The sequence below is a fragment of the Clinocottus analis genome, unplaced genomic scaffold (assembly GCF_023055335.1).
Source record: "Clinocottus analis isolate CAN_PGR_092001 unplaced genomic scaffold, fCliAna1.0.p SCAF_36, whole genome shotgun sequence".
Taxonomy (NCBI): domain Eukaryota; kingdom Metazoa; phylum Chordata; class Actinopteri; order Perciformes; family Cottidae; genus Clinocottus; species Clinocottus analis.
The window spans coordinates 1,238,292-1,258,618 of record NW_027176109.1 but is presented as its reverse complement, the minus strand read 5'-3'; the positions used below and the strand labels follow the sequence as shown (position 1 = coordinate 1,258,618).

The 20,327-nt window shown below is 47.0% G+C and overlaps 3 protein-coding genes across 5 annotated transcripts; 2 read left to right on the top strand and 1 right to left on the bottom strand.

The window, feature by feature from the left end:
- Positions 1-1,073: 1,073 nt before the first annotated feature.
- On the top strand, positions 1,074-13,423 carry rspo3 (R-spondin 3). Its single transcript, XM_068596334.1, has 6 exons — positions 1,074-1,107; positions 1,268-1,462; positions 3,523-3,666; positions 4,794-4,940; positions 5,036-5,221; positions 12,448-13,423. The coding sequence occupies exons 1-6, from the start codon at positions 1,074-1,076 to the stop codon at positions 12,726-12,728; spliced, it is 987 nt and encodes a 328-aa protein (XP_068452435.1). The 3' UTR covers positions 12,729-13,423.
- A 927-nt stretch (positions 13,424-14,350) lies between these two features.
- Positions 14,351-15,980, bottom strand: mdh2 (malate dehydrogenase 2, NAD (mitochondrial)). Its single transcript, XM_068596327.1, has one exon. The coding sequence runs from the start codon at positions 15,762-15,764 to the stop codon at positions 14,751-14,753; it is 1,014 nt and encodes a 337-aa protein (XP_068452428.1). The 5' UTR covers positions 15,765-15,980; the 3' UTR covers positions 14,351-14,750.
- On the top strand, positions 15,936-19,834 carry LOC137799528 (E3 ubiquitin-protein ligase rnf146-like). Of its 3 annotated transcripts, XM_068596325.1 has the most exons (4): positions 15,936-16,072; positions 16,175-16,293; positions 16,890-16,943; positions 17,290-19,834. In XM_068596325.1, exon 4 carries the CDS (start codon positions 17,302-17,304, stop codon positions 18,487-18,489), a length of 1,188 nt encoding a protein of 395 aa, XP_068452426.1. In that variant the 5' UTR covers positions 15,936-16,072; positions 16,175-16,293; positions 16,890-16,943; positions 17,290-17,301; the 3' UTR covers positions 18,490-19,834. The 3 variants fall into 3 exon arrangements, with proteins under 3 accessions (XP_068452426.1, XP_068452425.1, XP_068452427.1); XM_068596324.1 differs by having other exon boundaries at positions 16,065-16,293; XM_068596326.1 differs by lacking the exons at positions 15,936-16,072; positions 16,175-16,293 and adding an exon at positions 16,347-16,421.
- The last annotated feature ends 493 nt before the right edge of the window (positions 19,835-20,327 follow it).

Sequence of the window (20,327 nt, the reverse complement as noted above, 5' to 3'; positions counted from 1 at the left end):
TGGCAATAAAGCAGCGAGTCTGGAACACTTCTGTCACGTCTATCGCATACGTCTCCACTCCATGCCACAGGTGTCGCTCCTATATATATATATATATATATATATATATATATATATATATATATATATATATATATATAGATATATATAGATATATATATGTATCGATACACACACACACAGACACACACACACACCCTTTCCCACAATATTGAGTGCATTAAATCCCTGCATGTGAACGTGTTTCTTCTCTTTTAGTCCACTTTGTTCTTTAAGACTTTAAAGTTTAAAGTTTTGACCTGTTTCATGTTTTGAGACGGAGGCTGAAGTTTAGAATAAATGAAACGTCTGAGACAAACTGTCAACATGCGATTACAACCTGGAAGCAGAGACACAGTCTGGTGAATCATCCCAGAGAAGAGCGGATGAAACCTGTGAACTCAACACCTGTGATGCACACCAGGTAAACAAAGAGTAAACAAAGAGTAAACAACGTGTAAACAACGTGTAAACAGCTGCTGGCGTCGTGCTGCTGGAGATTATTCCTCTAATACTGGAACAAGAAAAATGCGGATGATACACATGACAAAGCTTAAAACAAGGAACTTTCATTTTCATCAAATGTTAACAAAAATAGATTCCTTTGTTTTTAATATATTAAAGATTGTTTTTATTGCTGAAACTGTTAATGCAGCTTGATACATAAATACACTTATACCTCATTAAACCGCGTCTCATTGATGTATTTATTGTGGAAGCCCGTCTCTGCCACTGTGATGAGAAAAAAAGTCATAATCATGAGATAGTAAGTTGAAATTCTGAGATATTTAAGTCATAATTACGACATAGAATCTCTTAATTATGACTCACAGGATCACATGTTCTCATCTCAGAGGCGGTAACGGGCTTCCATAGCTCTGACATCTGATTTATAAATGTTTAAACCTCGTGACCACGTGGATTCAACTTCAGGTTCTTGCTCTTTGTACTTTACGTTGCAGCCTCATCCTGGTCGGTGCGTGGCCACACAGAGAAAATACATTTTCTATTGTACTCTGCATTGTTTGGCAGACATGTACAGGAGGGACTTTATTCAGCGAGTCGCAGGTTCACAGGACGATGCTGTGCTGGTTGTCTGTGTGAGGTGGACGGTGCATTCAAAGCTACACATTAAGATGAATTCAACGTTCTTTGTCTAACGTGCTTCAAATAGTAATAGTACTCGCTGTGACCCCCCCCCCCCCCCCCCTCTGCTCCCCATCAACAGAGATCTCCGGGGTGAGCTCAGGGTGCCAGCAGGGTGGCTGTCTGACCTGCTCGGACTACAATGGCTGCCTGTCCTGCAAGCCGCGCTTCTTCATGCACTTGGAGAGGATTGGGATGAAGCAGATCGGGGTGTGCATGACTTCCTGTCCGCAGGGCTTTTATGGCACGCGCTCCCCAGAAAGAAACACCTGCACCAGTGAGTAGCCGGGCTTTGGTGGAACTACTTTGTGTCTTTATCACGCGAGCAAATGTATTGTTTGTAAGTAAATTATCTGACTGCAAATCCCAAATCTTTGCTCTCAAAAAAAATATTCGCATTCAACAAAAAAATATACGTTCTCCCAAAAAAAACACTCAAAAAAAAAAACGCTCTCAAAAAAAAGCCCAGTGAGTCCACCAATAGAAACTCATTCAGCAGCGCAGGCCCCGCCCACTACGCCCACTACGCCCACTACGCCCACTACGCCCACTACACCCACTACACCCACTACGCCCACTACACCCACTACACCCACTACGCCCACTACACCCACTACACCCACTACGCCCACTACGCCCACTACGCCCACTACGCCCACTATACCCACTACGCCCACTACGCCCACTACGCCCACTACACCCACTACGCCCACTACGCCCACTACGCCCACTACGCCCATTACACCCACTATGCCCACTACACCCACTACGCCCACTACGCCCACTACGCCCACTACGCCCATTACACCCACTATGCCCACTACGCCCACTACGCCCACTACGCCCACTACACCCACTACGCCCACTACGCCCACTACACCCACTACGCCCACTACGCCCACTACGCCCACTACACCCACTACGCCCACTACGCCCACTACGCCCACTACACCCACTAGGCCCACTAGGCCCACTACACCCACTACGCCCACTACGCCCACTACGCCCACTACACCCACTAGGCCCACTAGGCCCACTACACCCACTACACCCACTACGCCCACTACGCCCACTACGCCCACTACACCCACTAGGCCCACTACGCCCACTACGCCCACTACACCCACTAGGCCCACTAGGCCCACTACACCCACTACGCCCACTACACCCACTACGCCCACTAGGCCCACTAGGCCCACTACACCCACTACGCCCATTACGCCCACTACGCCCACTACGCCCACTACACCCACTAGGCCCACTAGGCCCACTACACCCACTACGCCCACTACACCCACTACGCCCACTACGCCCACTACACCCACTACACCCACTACACCCACTACACCCACTAGGCCCACTACACCCACTACACCCACTACGCCCATTACGCCCACTACGCCCATTACGCCCACTACACCCACTACACCCACTACACCCACTACACCCACTACGCCCACTACACCCACTAGGCCCACTACACCCACTACACCCACTACACCCACTACGCCCACAACTCACCTTGTGACTTTTGGCATTGAGAGCGCAGGTTTTTTTTTTGACAGCGAATTTTTTTTTCCAAGAGAGAATATATTTTTATGGAGAGCGTTTTTTTGAGAGAGAGAGAGCATTTTTTTTAGAGCAATTCTTTTTTTGAGAGCAATTTTTTTTTTTTTGGAGAGCAAATTCTTTTTTGAGTTTTTTTTTTTTTTGAGTGGATATTTTTTTTTGAAAGCGTTTTTTTTTTTACCAAATTTTTTTTTTCATTTTGAGAGCGTTTTTTTAATCGATTTTCTTTTTGGAGCATTTTCTTTTTTTTGGGCACAGATTTTTGATTTGAGAGCAAAGATTTGGGATTTGCAGTTAGATAATTTTCTTAGAAACAAGAAATTTGCTCGCGTAATAAAGACACAAATCCGCCCTCTCACCCTCCTCCTCTGGCAACCAGCACACAGCAGAGCATCTCTTTAGCCTTCAGTTACACAAGTGGCCTCTTGATATTGTGTTTAACTCACATGTGTCAAGACGTCCAGCAGCCGACTGGACCTCATGTGCCTCTTGTGAAATAATGTGTTATTTATGCATATACAGTATGAACTTCATACCTGTTAAGTATGTTTCCTATTGTGGCTTTAAATGATCCAAGTGCTGCTTTACTTAAAATCATAAATCCATCTGACTGCAGCGCCCTATATTCCACTGCTCACACACACACACACACACACACACACACACACACACACACACACACTCTGACACCCTGTATATTTAACACGCAGGACACACACGATAACGTGTCCAGTTTAAATAAACGCTGGCGCTGGGTCTGTGTTTCAGAGTGCAGGTCCGAGTGCGACTCCTGCTTCAACAAGAACTTCTGCACACGCTGCCGAGCGGGATTCTACCTCCACCTGGGCAAGTGCCAGGAGAGCTGCCCCGAGGGGCTAGCGCGCAGCGAGGCGCAGAGGGAGTGTGTTCCCAGTGAGTGTTCAAGTGTCCGGGTACGGGGATACCAACAGCGGGGTTTGGCCCTCTAACCTTCCTCTGTGCTAGCTTTATGCTAGCAGCTCTTGTGTCAGCTTTCTGTTAGCATCACTTGTGTTAGCTTTCTGTTAGCATCTCTTGTGTTAACCTTCTGTTAGCATCTCTTCTATTAACTTCATGCTAGCAGCTCTTGTGTCAGCTTTCTGTTAGCATCTCTTGTGTTAACTTTCTGTTAGCATCTCTTGTGTTAACTTTCTGTTAGCATCACTTGTGTCAGCTTTCTGTTAGCATCACTTGTGTTAGCTTTCTGTTAGCATCTCTTGTGTTAACCTTCTGTTAGCATCTCTTCTATTAACTTCATGCTAGCAGCTCTTGTGTCAGCTTTCTGTTAGCATCTCTTGTGTTAACTTTCTGTTAGCATCTCTTCTATTAACTTCATGTTAGTAGCTCTTGTGTTAGCTTTCTGTTAGCATCACTTGTGTTAGCTTTCTGTTAGCATCTCTTGTGTTAACTTTCTGGTAGCATCTCTTGTGTTAGCTTTCTGTTAGCATCTCTTCTATTAACTTCATGCTAGCAGCTCTTGTGTCAGCTTTCTGTTAGCATCTCTTGTGTTAACTTTCTGTTAGCATCACTTGTGTTAGCTTTCTGTTAGCATCACTTGTGTTAGCTTTCTGTTAGCATCTCTTGTGTTAACCTTCTGTTAGCATCTCTTGTGTTGGGTTTCTCTTTAGTACGAACACAAAATGAAAAGCATAACACAACATATAGATTTACAATGTCAAAAAACAACAACCAATCAAACAAATCTCATGTGTATAACTCACAACACAAAGGTGTCACTTCAACCAGAGCATTTTATCATTTAGTGAATTTCTGGTTTCATTTAGTTGAGATAGAAGTTCCTGACAAATTCAAAAAGCCGTGATGCAATAAACACGTGATGTGGTTCTTTTATGCATTTAAAACCTCCAACGTGTCGGTGCCGACCGAACACCAGAGGAAGGTCACTGCACCCCCTCGTATGTAAAAACCCGGTGTGACTTTGTGATGACGCACACGTCTGGCGTGCGTGTTGAACGGGCCGCTGCATGCCAGAGATGCGTGACCGTGCTGTCGTGTTGCAGGATGCCCTGCGGAGTGCGAGGCCTGCGTGAACACCGAGACGTGCGCGCGGTGCCGGCCGGGCCTGTACCAGCTCAGCGGGCGCTGCCACCACGTCTGCCCGGAGGACTACGAGCCCAGCGACAACCTCATGGAGTGCACGCCGCAAGGTCAGTGCGGTGGGCGTGGTCACCCGTAAGACGGCCTTATCGCAGCCGCCAAAGCGCTTTTTCACCCTGCGTCTCCCTTCTCGCCCCCTGGACAGTGCACTGCGAGGTGGGCGAGTGGAGCGAGTGGAGCCCCTGCTCCCGGTCCGGTAGAACCTGCGGGTTCAAGCGCGGCCAGGAGACCCGCTCGCGGCAGGTCCTCCAGTACGCGTCGCCCTCCGGCCAGCCCTGCCCCGAGACCTCGGAGATCAAGGACTGCCTGGTCAAGCGGAGGATATGTCCAGGTAAAGACAGCAAATAAGTGGATAACGAGGAGGTTTTGCAGGAAACTTCGATGGTGTGGCGACTTAATCAGTGAGATAAAATATGAGATTAGATAATCCTGGATTAGTCCCTCAGTGGGGAAATTACAGGATGACAGCAGCACTGCTCTCAAGTAAATAAAGACACAAATCAAGTAATACAAATAAACAGTAGAACGTAATGAAAATTAAACAGTAAGAAGAATATTTAATATACAGATGGAATAAAAATGCGTATAAAAGTACTTAAACGTTATGGATATTGCACATATTTTATATCTATTACCAGAAGTAAATACCAGTGGTAAGACGTGTTACTGAGGAATCATTTCTGTATTGTGTTGGACTTGAGAGCAGCTGTTGCGTCATAGACACAGGTTTTTACTAAACTTGAACAACGATTACATGAAAACTGTGCGAGCAATCAAAAAAAGCCAAGTTGGGCAAATAAACCCCAGATTTTTGTTAACGTTTTAAGCTTCAAATCATTTCTCTACATTAAAGTATGGCCAATCACTTTGGGCACAACGATGGGTGTTTTCGTCGCTCTCCTCACAGTGAAACCCCATTCAAGTCAATGGGATAAGTGCTCGCCGTTTTTCGCGCTTTCCAGGAAAACGAACAGTGGAATCTCTTAGAAAAGTCGTAGCGTGGGATTCCTGATCAGGCTGCACATTTTGATGTATTTTGACGCACGTGCGGACAACGCTGCAGGAGCAGACACTGCAAAGTCACATGCACCGAATAAATGAAACTTTATTATATTAGTATAATCCAAAAGGCCACGTTCCAGACAGCGTCTGGTGTAGGTGCTGTGCACCCGTCACACCCGCTGCAGTGTGTTTGTGACACACGGGACCGTTTCCATGAAGGCCAGACCGTGCTGCTTCAGCTTGAACATTCAAAGCCCCGTCGGTCTTCCGCTCAGAAATACGAGTGTTTACTCAGAGCATTGTCATTGTGCCGGAGCGAGGACAGCGGGGGGAACATGTGCGATGTTGCAATGGGAATGCTGTGTGTGTTTTCCCACGAGACCTCTTTGGATTTTTCAACAGTAAAAACTGCTTTCTCCGCTCCTTGTAAACAAGAGGAAGAGCAAAAAAAAAGCAATCTAGAGAAGAGAGTCGAAACTGCTTTCAGACGGGGCCGTCTCTTCTGTAAGGAATCCCCGATGCCGCGGCGCATTTTACGAGCTGCGTGTGTGTGTGTGTGTGTGTGTGTGTGTGTGTGTGTGTGTGTGTGTGGTTACCGGGCTGCTCGGCGGCTACGGATGGTTGTTTTTTAGCCGGGGCCTCTGCAGTGTTAAATGACAGATCGCAGCCAGGCCATGGAGGCTGAGATCCAGCCCCCTGGGGCCTCACACTTACAGAACAAACAGTGTGTGCGTGCGTGTTTCTGTGCATGTGTGTGTCAACGTGTGTGTGTGTGTGTGTGTGTGTGTGTGTGTGTGTGATGCAGCAGAAAAGCAGTTGACTCTGGAGCAGAAACAGCCAGCTCAACATCAACATCCTCCCCCTGGGAGGCACGCGGCGACCAGGGGATCAGTATTGGTTTATCCTCACAGCTGCCAATACACACACACACACACACACACACACACACAGATACAGATACACCCTCTCTTTCAGACAAATGCCATCTTTGTCTCACTAAAATAACTGCACGGCCGCTGCTCTTGGTGGTAATTTGTGAAGAGAGTCAACTGGGTTTGTAAGGCAGACTGAAATGTGCCCTCTGTCACCCCCTCTGCTATCCCTCACTTTCTATCTGTATCTCTCTGCTGATCCTCGTCCCCTCCACACACACACACACACACACACACACACACACACACACACACACACTCCCTACCACACCAAAGAAAACACAGACCCCATATAAGCTCCCTGTTAGCGCTCCCAGTCCGTCGGGTCGGGGCCGAGACTTTAGTGCGGAGTCGACGGCTCTGTTGATGTAGCCTGAGCCCGGTGAGGGGGGGGGGGGGGGGGGGGAGAGAAGGAAGAAGAAAAGGAAGGAAAGGAAGGAAGGAAAGGAAGGAAGACCCCTGTCTGCCCACGCCGGTGCGATTAGCCGCCACCTCGACTCCGAGAGCGTCCGCAGGGCCCGAGGGCTAATTACCCGCTTGGCCGCGTCCTCTGCTCGCTGTTTACGTTCTGCACACGCTAGCGGGTCAGTGGTCCGACCTCGGAGAGCCCCGGTAATCCCCCAGCAGCCCTCAGACACTGATACATCCTCCTCCTTCCTCCTCTTCTTGCACCCTCGCCTCCTCCTCCTCCTCCCTCTCTGCGCTCCTCATCCCGCGAGTCTTTTGCTCGTTTTCATCCTCTTTTCTCGTCGCTCCACCTCGTATTTCAATCTTTCTTCTGGGGAAGTTCGGTTTGACACTTTGTGTGGAGTAAGACGACAGATCGATACCGCCTCCACGTCTGTCTGTGCTAAATACAAAGCTTGAGCTAGCGTATGGTTAGCATAGCTAGCATAAAAACGCAATGTAGAAAAATCTGCTTTTGCGGCATCTCTAAAGCTGAATAATGAACACATGTATCGTTACTTTAACCCTCAAACAAAAAACAACGAGATGTTGTCGGGGACACACTCAAACTATTGTTGGAGAATCCTCCAAGGTTTCTCCAGAGCAGCTGGTTCCAGCTTGAGGTCTTCATGCTGCTCATCCCTCCTGGCTTCAGCTCCACATCCAATGCACAGATATGAGTCATATCTATCTTGCCATATTAAATCTAGACAGAAGATGTTGATCTATTGCTCCGGCCCGATGGAAACACTGCAGCAGCATTACAACCACCAGTTGGTGCTGATTACCCCCCCCCCCCCCTCATCCAAAACCCCCAAACAATGTTTTAAATTACAGATATCGCGTCAGTAAAGAGTTGTAAAAACCGAAGGAAACCTGCTGACATATTCTGGCCGAGACTCAGAGGAACTTGGCTCCGTTCTCTTCGTTTATCTGGAAGCGGGAGAGAGAGATTGTGAATGTTTAGACACACATCCTCGTCCGCCGCCGCCTCTCTCAAGTTAAAGCCGGATAATTTGTCCTTCCATCGACCTCCGGTTGACCTCTGCAGACGGCGTGCCCTCTGCGAGCGTCAGCCTCCTTTAATAACTCAAACGCTGGCAATTACACGCAGAGGAACGTACGGTCGAGCAAAGACTCGGCCAATCAATGACGGAGGGGCTGGCACACACACACACACACACACACACACACACACACACACACACACACACACACACACACACACACACACACACACAGAACCCCCCCTGACATCCTGGCGGCCATGCGTTCAGGCATTCCACTTGTGGGACGGCCCATAGCCTTTAATCCCGGCTCGGCTCCCGCCAAAAGCTCCCCGGACGACAGAGCGCCTACAACGGAGGATGTGCCACCATAAAACACACACAGCGCCTCCAACCACACACACACACACACAGACACACACACACACACACACACCCACACAGACACACAGACACACACACAGACACACAGACACACACACACACACACACACCCTCGGTGCCCCTCTCTCCCGTTTCTTCCGTCTGTTTCCTCTCGTCTTCTTTTCCTCTCGTCTTCTTTTCCTCGTTCATTAAATACCGCGAGAGGATTAACTAGAAATGTTCTGAACTCGTTACGGACGACAGATCCTCGTCATCGTCGTCTTCAATCTGGCACGAATCAAACGTAGAACCAAAGAGAAGTTACAGACCCTTCTCTAATTGGATCCAGATCCCGCCCCATAATTTGAAATGAATGTCAATATTTGCTCTGTGTTGGTCATAATAAATCTCCTGCAGAGTATCTGGTCTTACTACCAACGACAACATCTTAAGTGGAGCATGTATATAGAGCGACCGCAGAGATTTACAGAGCGCTCTCTTACAATACACACAGTATTTGCATTTGTGTATTTATACTCACTTTTTTACAAGCTTTTTGCTCCACGACAAAATAGACAATGTTCAAGGGCTTCAGCGCTAAACGAGTGTTTCAGCTGCGCTGCAGTTTACGACAAATGAAACCACCTTCTGACCTTTTGGGAGATGTTTGTTAGAGATCTTGCACAAATACGATTTAAAAAGCATCGACGGCATCCTCTCGAGGTCTGTGAACGAGGTGCCGCAGACTAAAAAGCTCTTTCTTTGACTCCACCTTGAATAATGAATGTCTGGTACTGATGCTCTCTGGAGTTTAACTTTAATGAAGGAACTCTACTTTGTTCCTGTTGTTCTGAGTTTGTTTGTTCCCAAACAGAACTGATTGGTGGCGCTTTTAATTAAGGAAAGCCAACCTCTCACCACCTGCCTGTCAAACATTACCCAATGGGAACGAGCTTCATGTCCAACAGGAACCCTCTGAAGGCGTCTCATGGGGAACTTTACAGTTTACAGGAAGCCGTCCAGCTCACCAACCGACCCATAAACACTCTGCTAATCATCTCAACACCGCCGAGGATTAGGTTTCTCCTCCGGCTCGACAAAAGCACGGGGGAGGAGGGAGGAGGGAGGAAAGGAGAGAGGAGGGAGGAAAGGAGGGAGGACAGGAGGGAGGGATGGCTACAGTATGACTAATCCACTGAACTTGTAAATAGTTGTAAATGGTGTCTGGACTGAGAAAACAATGAGAGTGAAGGGGACTTCCTGTGTTTATAGAGGGGGGGGGGGCAGACCCTAAATGAGTCAACGCACCAGATTACTCCATCCCTCCTTCGCTCCATCCCTCCATCCCTCCATCCATCCTCCATCATCCTCCTTCCCTCCATCCTCCATCCTCCATCCATGCGTCCACCGATCTGCACTATCTGTGATTATTTTTTGTTGTTGTAACTTTTCCTCGTCTTACAACTGAACTATGCGACGTCTGTATACTGTTTGAGCTCACACACACACACACACACACACACACACACACACACACACACACACACACACACACACCCATCCCCCCTTTCATTAACTGGCAGGAGATTGAAGGGCAGGTAGAGCTCAGTGTCTTCAGCCCAGAATGAGGCTCAGACCCGACCAGAGAGGACGAGTCTCTCTCTCTCTCTCTCTCTGTCTCTCTCTCTGTCTCTCTCTCTGTCTCTCTCTCTGTCTCTCTCTCTGTCTCTCTGTCTCTCTCTCTGTCTCTGTCTCTCTCTCTGTCTCTGTCTCTCTCTCTGTCTCTCTCTCTCTCTCTCTCTCTCTCTCTCTCTCTCTCTCTCTCTCTCTCTCTCTCTCTCTCTCTCTCTCTCTGCATAATGCCTACTTCAGCAGTTTCACAATCCCCCCGACCGGCCGTCCATCGGGCCGTGCTGCTCCGTTCCTCTCACATGAACAGCAGCAGTACAACAACAGGAAAAGGCCTCCTCTGCGTTTTCACTCGCAGGTCCCGTCTCCAACCTCCCCTGAGGGGGGGGGGGGGGGGGGGGGGGGGGGGGGTCTTGTTATTATCATTAATAACTGCAGCTCCAGCAGAGATAAACCTTCAGCATTCCAAAAACGCTCTCAGATTTTTTGTTTATGGGATGGTGTTGCAAGAACAGATAGATCGGGGCTTATTTAAAGGGTTTGTGTGGGAGAGCCGCTGGCTGCTGGCTGGAGACTGGCCTCTAGTGGTGACACGGAGCACTGCAGTACCAGTCTCACCCAGTAACTCCAGTTAGACGCTCGGGAATCACCAGCAGCTTTAATCTCTTTTAGTCACAGCAAAATACTGAAAGAAGTCACCTTGGATCGTCTGTGTTTGAGGCTCTCAAGCTGAAATATGACAAACTTTCATTACTTTATTACCATATGTGCTGCTTGTAGATTGACATCTTAAATAGAAACACATCATAATCAGGACTTTTGACATCTTAATCTGTATTTAGGATGTTTCTATGGCAGTGCTACTTGCATTAAGGTTCATACACATTCTGACCAAAGGATGTTCATGACTTTAACCCAAATGTTCATGACTTTAACCCAAATGTTCATGACTTTAAACTAAATGTTCATGACTTTAAACTAAATGTTCATGACTTTAACCCAAATGTTCATGACTTTAACCCAAATGTTCATGACTTTAAACTAAATGTTCATGACTTTAACCCAAATGTTCATGACTTTAACCCAAATGTTCATGACTTTAAACTAAATGTTCATGACTTTAAACTAAATGTTCATGACTTTAAACTAAATGTTCATGACTTTAAACCAAATGTTCATGACTTTAAACTAAATGTTCATGACTTTAAACTAATTGTTCATGACTTTAAACCAAATGTTCATGACTTTAAACTAAATGTTCATGACTTTAAACTAAATGTTCATGACTTTAACCCAAATGTTCATGACTTTAAACTAAATGTTCATGACTTTAAACTAAATGTTCATGACTTTAACCCAAATGTTCATGACTTTAAACTAAATGTTCATGACTTTAAACTAAATGTTCATGACTTTAAACTAAATGTTCAGGACTTTAAACTAAATGTTCATGACTTTAAACTAAATGTTCATGACTTTAACCCAAATGTTCATGACTTTAAACTAAATGTTCATGACTTTAAACTAAATGTTCATGACTTTAAACTAAATGTTCATGACTTTAAACTAAATGTTCATGAGCAAACATTGTGTGAAATGTGTGTGTAAACAGTAAAAAGTGATAAAATGTAGTATTTAAACTAACAATGAGGATTCAAAGCATACAGTAAACCTTAAATGACTCAAATGAATGAGAGACAATAGTTTGATTAAAAGAATAAACATTTATATAGATGCCTGTATGTATGCTGCTGATATTTTGAGTCTAATTATTTTTATTTATTTATTTTCCAGGCCTGGAAATAACCATTTTAAAATTCTAGGACTTTTCCAGGTTTTACATGACTGTATGAATCCTGATTATAAGATTATTGACACATCAAAAAACACTATGAAATCTGCTTGCAAAGTAAAATAATTAACTGAATTTTCTTAATATAGACTTTTTTTGTTGTTTTTTTACATATTTGCACTTTATTATTATTATTATTCACGATATGTTGGACAGGAGAGGAACTTACTTTGTAATCTTCTGTGTGTTTGCACGAGTGAAGATTTGACATTAACGATGACGTCAACTCTTCCTCCTGACCTTGAGAAGACGAGCAGCTCCGCCCTCTTCCTCCCGCCTTAACTCATCTTCCTCACGTCCTTCTTCTTCTTCTTTGACTTCCCAGGAGGACGGAAGAAGAACGAGCGACGGGAACGCAGGAACCGCAACAACCGGAAGGACAAAGAGAACCAAGAGGGGCGGCGGGAACGGAAGAGAGAGCACGAGAGGGAGAGAGAGAGGGAGAGAGAGAGGGAGAGAGAGAGGGAGAGAGAGAGGGAGAGAGACGCCAACGGCGAACGCGAAGACTCTGGCGACAGGAACAAAACGGAGCACAGACACCGCAGGGGCCACGAGGCCGGAGCCCCGAGGGCCTCCAGGGCCCCTGGAGACCAGCTCCTGCAGTAGCGCCTCCGGACCGACAGAGTCGAGAACCCCCCCCCTTCTGTTATCCCCCATTGTTCCTGCCCCGCCCCCCTCCCCCTCGGCCCCTCCCTGCAGGGGTGTTGCTGCTACCTGTATGATTTGAATATAATGTTTATGCACATTAAGCGGGATAGGGCGCATTCAGCCGCAAGGCGTGGGCCACGATGGACTTGAAAAAGGTTGTTGTTGTTGTTGTTTTCCACCCCGTAGCCCCGCCTCCTTCAGAGCGGCTGAGGCTGAAGAACAGAGGAGAGAGGACAGACGTCGTACCGAGTGCTTGTGGATGTGGTTATTTAACGGGGCCCTGTACGACATCGCCAGCGTCTTTTTGGTTTTTTTGAATGTAGATTTTGCAACATTACGTAGAACAATTGTTTATTGTTGTTGTTCCTGTTCCTTTAGATCGCTTTACTTTTATTCGGTGCAGAATTTGTAAAGGCAAAAAAAGAAAGTGAGTTTGTTTTTGGCATCTTGTGACAGACTTCACATCACTAGAGGAGGACCTGCTGTCAATCAAAAGCAGCACTGAAGACCATTAACATTGTGTTCTGTCTCCGGACAAAGAGATGTAGTTTTATGCTGAGAAGTGATGAATCTAATCCAACCTTGTTTTTTCTTTTTGTGTAAATGGAGTCTGTGTTTTCAGTAAAGCTCCTCGACTCTGAACCAAACAGCACCTGTACGTCAAATAAAACTATAATGGGTTTGTACCTGCGTCTGTTTCCTCATCCCAACGCCGCCTCGTTTCATCAGCCTGCACTTATTGAACGCCTCAGGGGAAACGCAAAGGGTGAAGCCATCAACTGTTGATTAAGCCAACATGGACTGTTTATATATAGCTATATAGATATATATAGATAGATAAAGATATATATACATATACATATATATAGATAGATATAGATATATATACATATATATATAGATAGATATATATATACATATACATAGATATATATATATATATAGTCATGACTGTTTGATGTCTCCTTAATGGTGGAAAGCAAACTAAAAACATCTTTCGACTCCACCTGAATAAGGAAGGCAGCGCCGTCGCAGCTCTTAAATGTCTGACAGCACTTTGTAGTTTCACTTTATTGAAGAAATTTTACTTTGATTCTTGTTATTCTGAGTTTGTTCTCACGGTTGAATGCTCTTACTGTGAGTCAAACATTCACAAATTTACCCTTGGGGATTAATAAAGTTTACATCTAAAAGCGTCAGCTAAATGTAATGTTATATCCACGACTGCAAGGAAGTCTGCAACTTTTTCCAGAGCTATTATAATAAAACTTTCATGTGAATCATAATACATGCAGACTAAAGTAATCGGGGCTAGTAGATTAGGTTATGCGGTGTTGTGAGCTCGCTTTCAGTTTTCACAAAATAAACAAGTAGCTCAAACTTCCCTCAACTATAATAAGTTCAAAAGAATACTTTGAATTGCTTTCTCACTATCGAGTTCTCTTCATTTTAACAACACATATGTGACCAATGACCCTTTTATGACACGTGATATGGAAGAGGATCCTTTGGTCTGGATTAGTTTCATGAACAGGTTGAACACTATCGAGACAAATTACTATGTCTAATAATAAAAGATTCCCTTTTTTTTTTTTAAAGCTAAACTGTTTATTGTTGGAGTATTTTGCTCACCAATAACATCTAATCCTATCAACAGGCATGACAGTATTTCCCCCTTAGTCATTAAGCAGAGAAACCCGTTAATACAGACTTTCGATGAAAAATATGAGATTTTTAAAATTTGACAAAATATATAATAAGTCACGGTACAGTAATCAGAGTGCAATGTAAAGCCATGTTTGAAAAAGATGATACATAGGACCTCTGTTAAAAACCAGGATTTTCTGAAGACGACTTTGCTGGTAAAACAAAAACAGGGAAAAACTGGATTTTGAGATTTTAACCAGATGCCTTTTTAACTTAAGACGGAGCAAACTATCACAACAGCTCTTTGTATTCACCGGCTTAACGCCGCTTCGTTCACTTCATATTCGCCACAAAGTCTTCGCCCTTCTTGATGGAAGACTTCAGCTCGTTCATGGCGCCGGCGACCAGCTTCTCCTCGAAGGCCGTCAGCTTGCCGAGGCCGAGGTTCTTCTCGATGCCGTTCTTCCCGAGAAGCAGCGGCGTGGAGAAGTACTTGCACTCCGTCTCCTCGGACCTGACGTACCCGCACTCCACCACGCCCTCCTTTCCGTTCATGGCGTCTAGAACGGAGAAGGTGAACCGGGCCCCGGCGTAGGCCATGGAGAGGGTGGCGGATCCGGCTCCGGCCTTGGCCTTGACCACCTCCGTGCCGGCGTCCTGGATCCTGCTGGTCAGTGCCGCCAGCTGGTCGGCGGGGAACTCCACTTTGGGCGTGCACTGGGAGATGAGGGGGATGATGGTGATCCCAGCGTGACCTCCAATCACCGGCACGCTGACGCGGGCCGGGTCAAGGCCCTTGAGATCGGCCACAAAGGCGTTTGCCCTCACAATGTCCAGAGTGGTGACCCCGAACACCTTGTTGGGGTTGTACACGCCATACTTCTTCATGACCTCTGACGTAATGGGTATGGTGGAGTTGACGGGATTGGCGATGACGCAGATCACGGCCTCGGGACAGTTGCGGGCACAGGCGTCGGCCAAGGTGGCCACGATGGTGGCGTTGGTGTTGAAGAGGTCGTCGCGGGTCATGCCGGGTTTCCTCGGCACGCCAGCGGGGATCACCACGACGTCGCAGCCCTGCAGCGCGGCGTCCAGCTGGTCGGCGCCCATGTAGCCGGTCACCTGGGCCCGCGTCTCGATGTGGCTGAGGTCCGCGGCCACGCCGGGGGTGTGCGCAATGTCGTACAGGGAGAGCTGGCTCACCAGAGGGCTGTTCTTGAGCAGCAGAGACAGCGGCTGGCCTATGCCGCCCGCCGCTCCGAGCACCGCCACTTTAGCGTTGTTCTGCGAGGAGGTGGAGAGGCTACGAGCCAGGCTCACGGTGGGTCTCACGGCGCGGGCGAACATGTCTGCGAGCTGCTTCTTGTCTTTTCTTCTTGTTAGTGGGAATCTGTTGAAGCTTCTCTCTACGCTGTGACACCAACGTCCTCTAGCCACGAGCCAACAGGAAGTCAGGTCCAACGGTCATGCGCAGAAGATATAAGGGTCGCGTGATGTTTACGTCACAGCGAAAAAAATCTCGCTAACGTTTAGATGTCGGAGAGATAGAGGATATATATAAAACAATATGTACGCGGTGACATTTCAAACAGGCCAATAGGAAGTCAGGTCCAACGGTCAGGCGAAGATATAATAAGGGTCGCGTGATGTTTACGGTCAGGCGAAGATATAATAAGGGTCGCGTGATGTTTACGTCAGAGCTGCGTCAGTGCGTACGCTTTTAACGTCGTCTTTATCTCACCTCCTTTTTTCCTCAGGAGGAAAACAAAAAGCCTGCTAACGTTTTGGATGTCGGAGAGCTAGCGGATGTATATAAACCAGCGTTGTGACACGAACTGTAACTGCGCACGAGATCGACGCGGGCACATTTTTAACGGTACGGTACCCGCGCATGCGTCGTGTTGTGAGGAAAAAAAATACTTGCTGATCGTGTCGCCCCTGCGAGAAAGAAAGGTGGCGCCGTCTATTTGCTGGTGTCGGGAGCCGAGCGTTAGCCCACAACAGGTCGTGTTGTTGTGGTCTCTCTGTTCGCTTTGACTTGTGTTCATACTCGTGACGTCAACAACAGACTCTTTGTCTCTAATGTTAGCTAAGCTAGTTAGCGTGGGTGGACACCAGTGTTGTTAGCAGTGGGTTTTACTCGGACGTGTGCTAGCTGTGTTCGTCGCCAGCGCTGTCATAAACTAGCTGGGTTTACACAGATGTCCACCAGCGAGCTGACACTGCGTCCCTTGATGCGGTCAGGCGGTCAGCTAGCAGAGCAGTACGTCACATTTCAGTCGTGACATGAATTAATGCTCATTAGTAGCTTAATGCTAATCCGTTTTTTTAGCGTCTGTTTTTTTGTTTGGACACAACGGGCTTCCGTTGTCAAATGGCTTCATAGTGAGGATCACAGCTGTAGTTACTTCCAGGACAGTCAGAATAACAAATAACGCTTCATGTTCACCACCTGCTCTCTTCCCCTTGTAGGCAGTGACGAGCTCGAAGCCTTCCTCATGATACATCAGTATTAAGGTACTTTCGGTAAGTATCAAATGTCAGCCTCGTTTGAGGTTGAAGATAACACGGATATTACAGTATCATTTGATATTTAGTGTTCTTAGTTTGCTCATCCTTGAACTGTTTTTCAATGTGAGCTTGTCGTATGTGTACAGATTGTAAAACCCTCTGAGGCTAAATTGTGATTTTGGGCTATATAAAATAAACTGAATTACATTTGGTATTTTAGTGACGGTGTCCCATAGTAGAGTGTTGAACGGGACAGCAGCAGTAACATAGTGCTACCGTTGCAGATGATGTATCTACCTAGAATCTATAATCCAAACATGCTCAATATAAAACAATATTTACTTTCGTCCCCTTTTCTCAGTACTTCCTCAGGATGGCTAGTTGTGGAGAGGTAGACCACTCTGTCAGCTCACTTCCATCTAGTAAGAAAGGCAACAACAGTGGTGGTGGTGGAAGTGGGAACAGTGCCGAATCCTCATGCTCCGGCTCCAGTAACTCGTCCCCGGCCCTGTCCGTACCGGAGTGCGCCATCTGCCTGCAGAGCTGCGTCCACCCGGTGCAGCTGCCGTGCCACCACGTCTTCTGCTTTCTGTGCGTGAAGGGAGCGTCCTGGCAGAGTAAGCGCTGCGCTCTCTGCAGACAGGAAGTACCGGACGACTTCCTGGAAAGGCCCACGCTTCTCTCCCCGGAGGAGCTGAAGGCGTCGGCGGGGGGTCGGGGCGGCAGTGGCGGGGCAGCGAGCGACCATGCCTGGTATTACGAGGGCCGCAACGGCTGGTGGCAGTACGACGAGCGGACCAGCCGTGAGCTGGAGGACGCTTTTTCCAAGGGCAAGAAGACCGCCGAAATGCTGATCGCTGGGTTTTTGTACGTGGCCGACCTGGAGAACATGGTGCAGTACAGGCGCAACGAGCATGGTCGCAGGCGCAAGATGAAGAGGGACGTTTTGGACATCCCCAAGAAGGGAGTGGCGGGACTGCGTTTGGACACTGAGGGTGTCGCTGGGGCAGCCGGTCGAGAGAACTCTGCTGACGGGGCGGATACGACAGTAGCGGGAGCGCAGCAGCAGGTTGCAGGCATCCCCTCTACTGCCGTCGCCCCTCCAGCCGCTGCCAGGCCTCCCACTTCCCTCGGCGGTCAGCCCGGCGGTGGCAGCAGCAGCAGCAACAGCAGCAGCAGCCCCCCCGCTTTGGAGGATACTCTCTCCCAACTGCAAATCAGCCCTCGGCCCACGCCTTCTCACGAGCGGTCCGAGCCCGGGGAAGGAGAGGAAGAAGACGAGGAAGAGGTGGCCTCGCCCTCCCGGTCCTCTGATCCTCACACCTCTGTGGATGAGTCTGGCTCTGGAGACTGGAGTGACGACGAGGAGGAGGAAGAAGAGGATGAAGAGGGGGGAGACAGAGAGCACATAGAGCCCTGGGAGGATAGGCCACGGAGACAAAGACTGAACCCAGAGGACAGATCCCCTCCTGGTGCCGAGGCCGCCTCGCCTCCTCCTCCGTCCAGTAGCAGCGGAAGGTCCAGAATGCCCGACGGCCAGTGCACAGTGACTGAAGTGTGAAGTCATCAACGACGCCGACGTCACCACCAAATCGTTATGTTCCATTTCATTAATTTATTCCTCGCCGTATGGTCATCTGTCACAGATCAGATTTGGGTTACTTGCTCGGTAAAAGAGAAATTAAACGTAACAAACTTCCCATGTTTTTAGGTGAACGACTAAACTATCTGGATGGTATTTGTTTCTGGTCTCATCCACTAAATAGAGAAGTAGGAGCTGAGGCACAGCCTGTGAATGAGTCAGATGGATGCAGCATGTTGTTGTGAGCCGTCGCATCACGTAATGGTCAACCCAGCACTTCATGTGACGTGACATACTTTATTGTGGCATTTAGCTGACGTCAGTCTGATCAGCTTTTGCCATTCTGGTTGCAGGCATATCATTTTCTTTTCACAAAAGTGAACTGTGTCTTTTATCATTATCATGAACCGCTGTGTCCTAATACACTTTTTAACTCTCTCAGCCAACATAGCACACACCCGATGCGCTCGTTGCAGCCTGAGTCAGCCGACTACTCTCGCAAAATAATTTAATCCTCGATATTCACGACAGTAGTTCCCAACCTGCAGCCTGCCGAGCCGACTTCCCTCCCTCCAGGTTGACGGAGGCTTCGCTTCAGGATTCTGGAGCGCATCCGGGAGCCGCATCATGTCAGAGCTGGTTAAAGTTTTCAAGAAAATCTTTTATCCAGATAAGAAAAGAAACATAGAAGCACTTTGCTACCCAGCAAATGTGGGAGTGTCAATTTCTCAATGTAATGTGCGACATGGTTGTAACTCGAGGATTATCTGGTTTATCTTTTTGATTTGATTGCAACTAACCTGCAGCTGCTTTTAAAATCTGTATCGATTTGCTAAAATCCAGTTTGAAATTGCTCGTGCGTTATAGGAGTACACATTAAATTGGTTTGAACCTCCCCAGCTTTAAATAATTGGCATTTGAATGTGAAGTATTAGTGTTCTCCTCTGTAACCTCCTGCGTGTTCTCAACTGGTGTGTTTCTAAAGTTTTGTGATTTGTGCATGTTTGAAGAGAGTTACTTAAACACTACTGGCCTGCAGGAGGAGGAGGAGGAGGAGGAGGAGGAGGATGATGATAATTGGTATCTCCCTGTTGAGTTTGAGTACATGTTTTCAATTTGTTTTGTGAACCTGCGCTGGGGTCTCAGGCGGTCGGAGAACAAAGATTTATCGTTATGTCATTTTTATATTTCTTACCTGCTAAACATCCATCAGCTCCATCAGCGCTTCACTCTGGATAATAAAGTGTGGAACAGTTCTTGCTTTGCAACTTTTTTTTGTTACATGGTTTGTAATTTAAGAATAAATTGTCATTTCATCCTAAAATTACATTTGTGTTCTTGTCCTGATTAATGGTATTTGTCTTTTTTACCATGCACTGATACAGGGTTAGGGTTCATTATATATTATAATGAATGAACGAACGGGCAGCGTTCCTGTGATGGACGTCCTGAGTGATCTTCGCAAATAAAACATCTTTGTGTCGAGTCTCGGCCAATCAGTGTTGTCTACAGCGTCTACGTCACTCCAACGTTTCTTTCCTTCGCTCCGAGTTGAAATTACAGTCGGTACAACTGGATCAGCAATGAACTCTAGTTTAGAGGTAAGTCTTGTTTGCTAGTAACAATTTAATATGCTGTTTAACTAACGGAGGTAACTCGCCATCCAAGTTGTGTGTCGGAATATTTGTGTCATGTTATCCCCATCAAATCTTTACCACCATGTTTTTTAATTTAAAGCTAGTCAGCTTAGCTTGAGAACAACGTTAACGTCAGCTAGTCAGCTTTAGCTTGGTAACAACGTTAACGGTAAACAACGC

Bases quoted from the DNA above. Each gene is read 5' to 3' on its own strand.
- rspo3 (XM_068596334.1), top strand. From the start codon at position 1,074: ATGTACAGGAGGGACTTTATTCAGCGAGTCGCAG. The intron at 4,941-5,035 runs GTCAGTGCGGTG...CCCCCTGGACAG, and splicing joins CATGGAGTGCACGCCGCAAG to TGCACTGCGAGGTGGGCGAG. The intron at 5,222-12,447 runs GTAAAGACAGCA...TTGACTTCCCAG, and splicing joins CAAGCGGAGGATATGTCCAG to GAGGACGGAAGAAGAACGAG.
- mdh2 (XM_068596327.1), bottom strand. From the start codon at position 15,764: ATGTTCGCCCGCGCCGTGAGACCCACCGTGAGCCTGGCTCGTAGCCTC.
- LOC137799528 (XM_068596325.1), top strand. From the start codon at position 17,302: ATGGCTAGTTGTGGAGAGGTAGACCACTCTGTCAGCTCACTTCCATCT.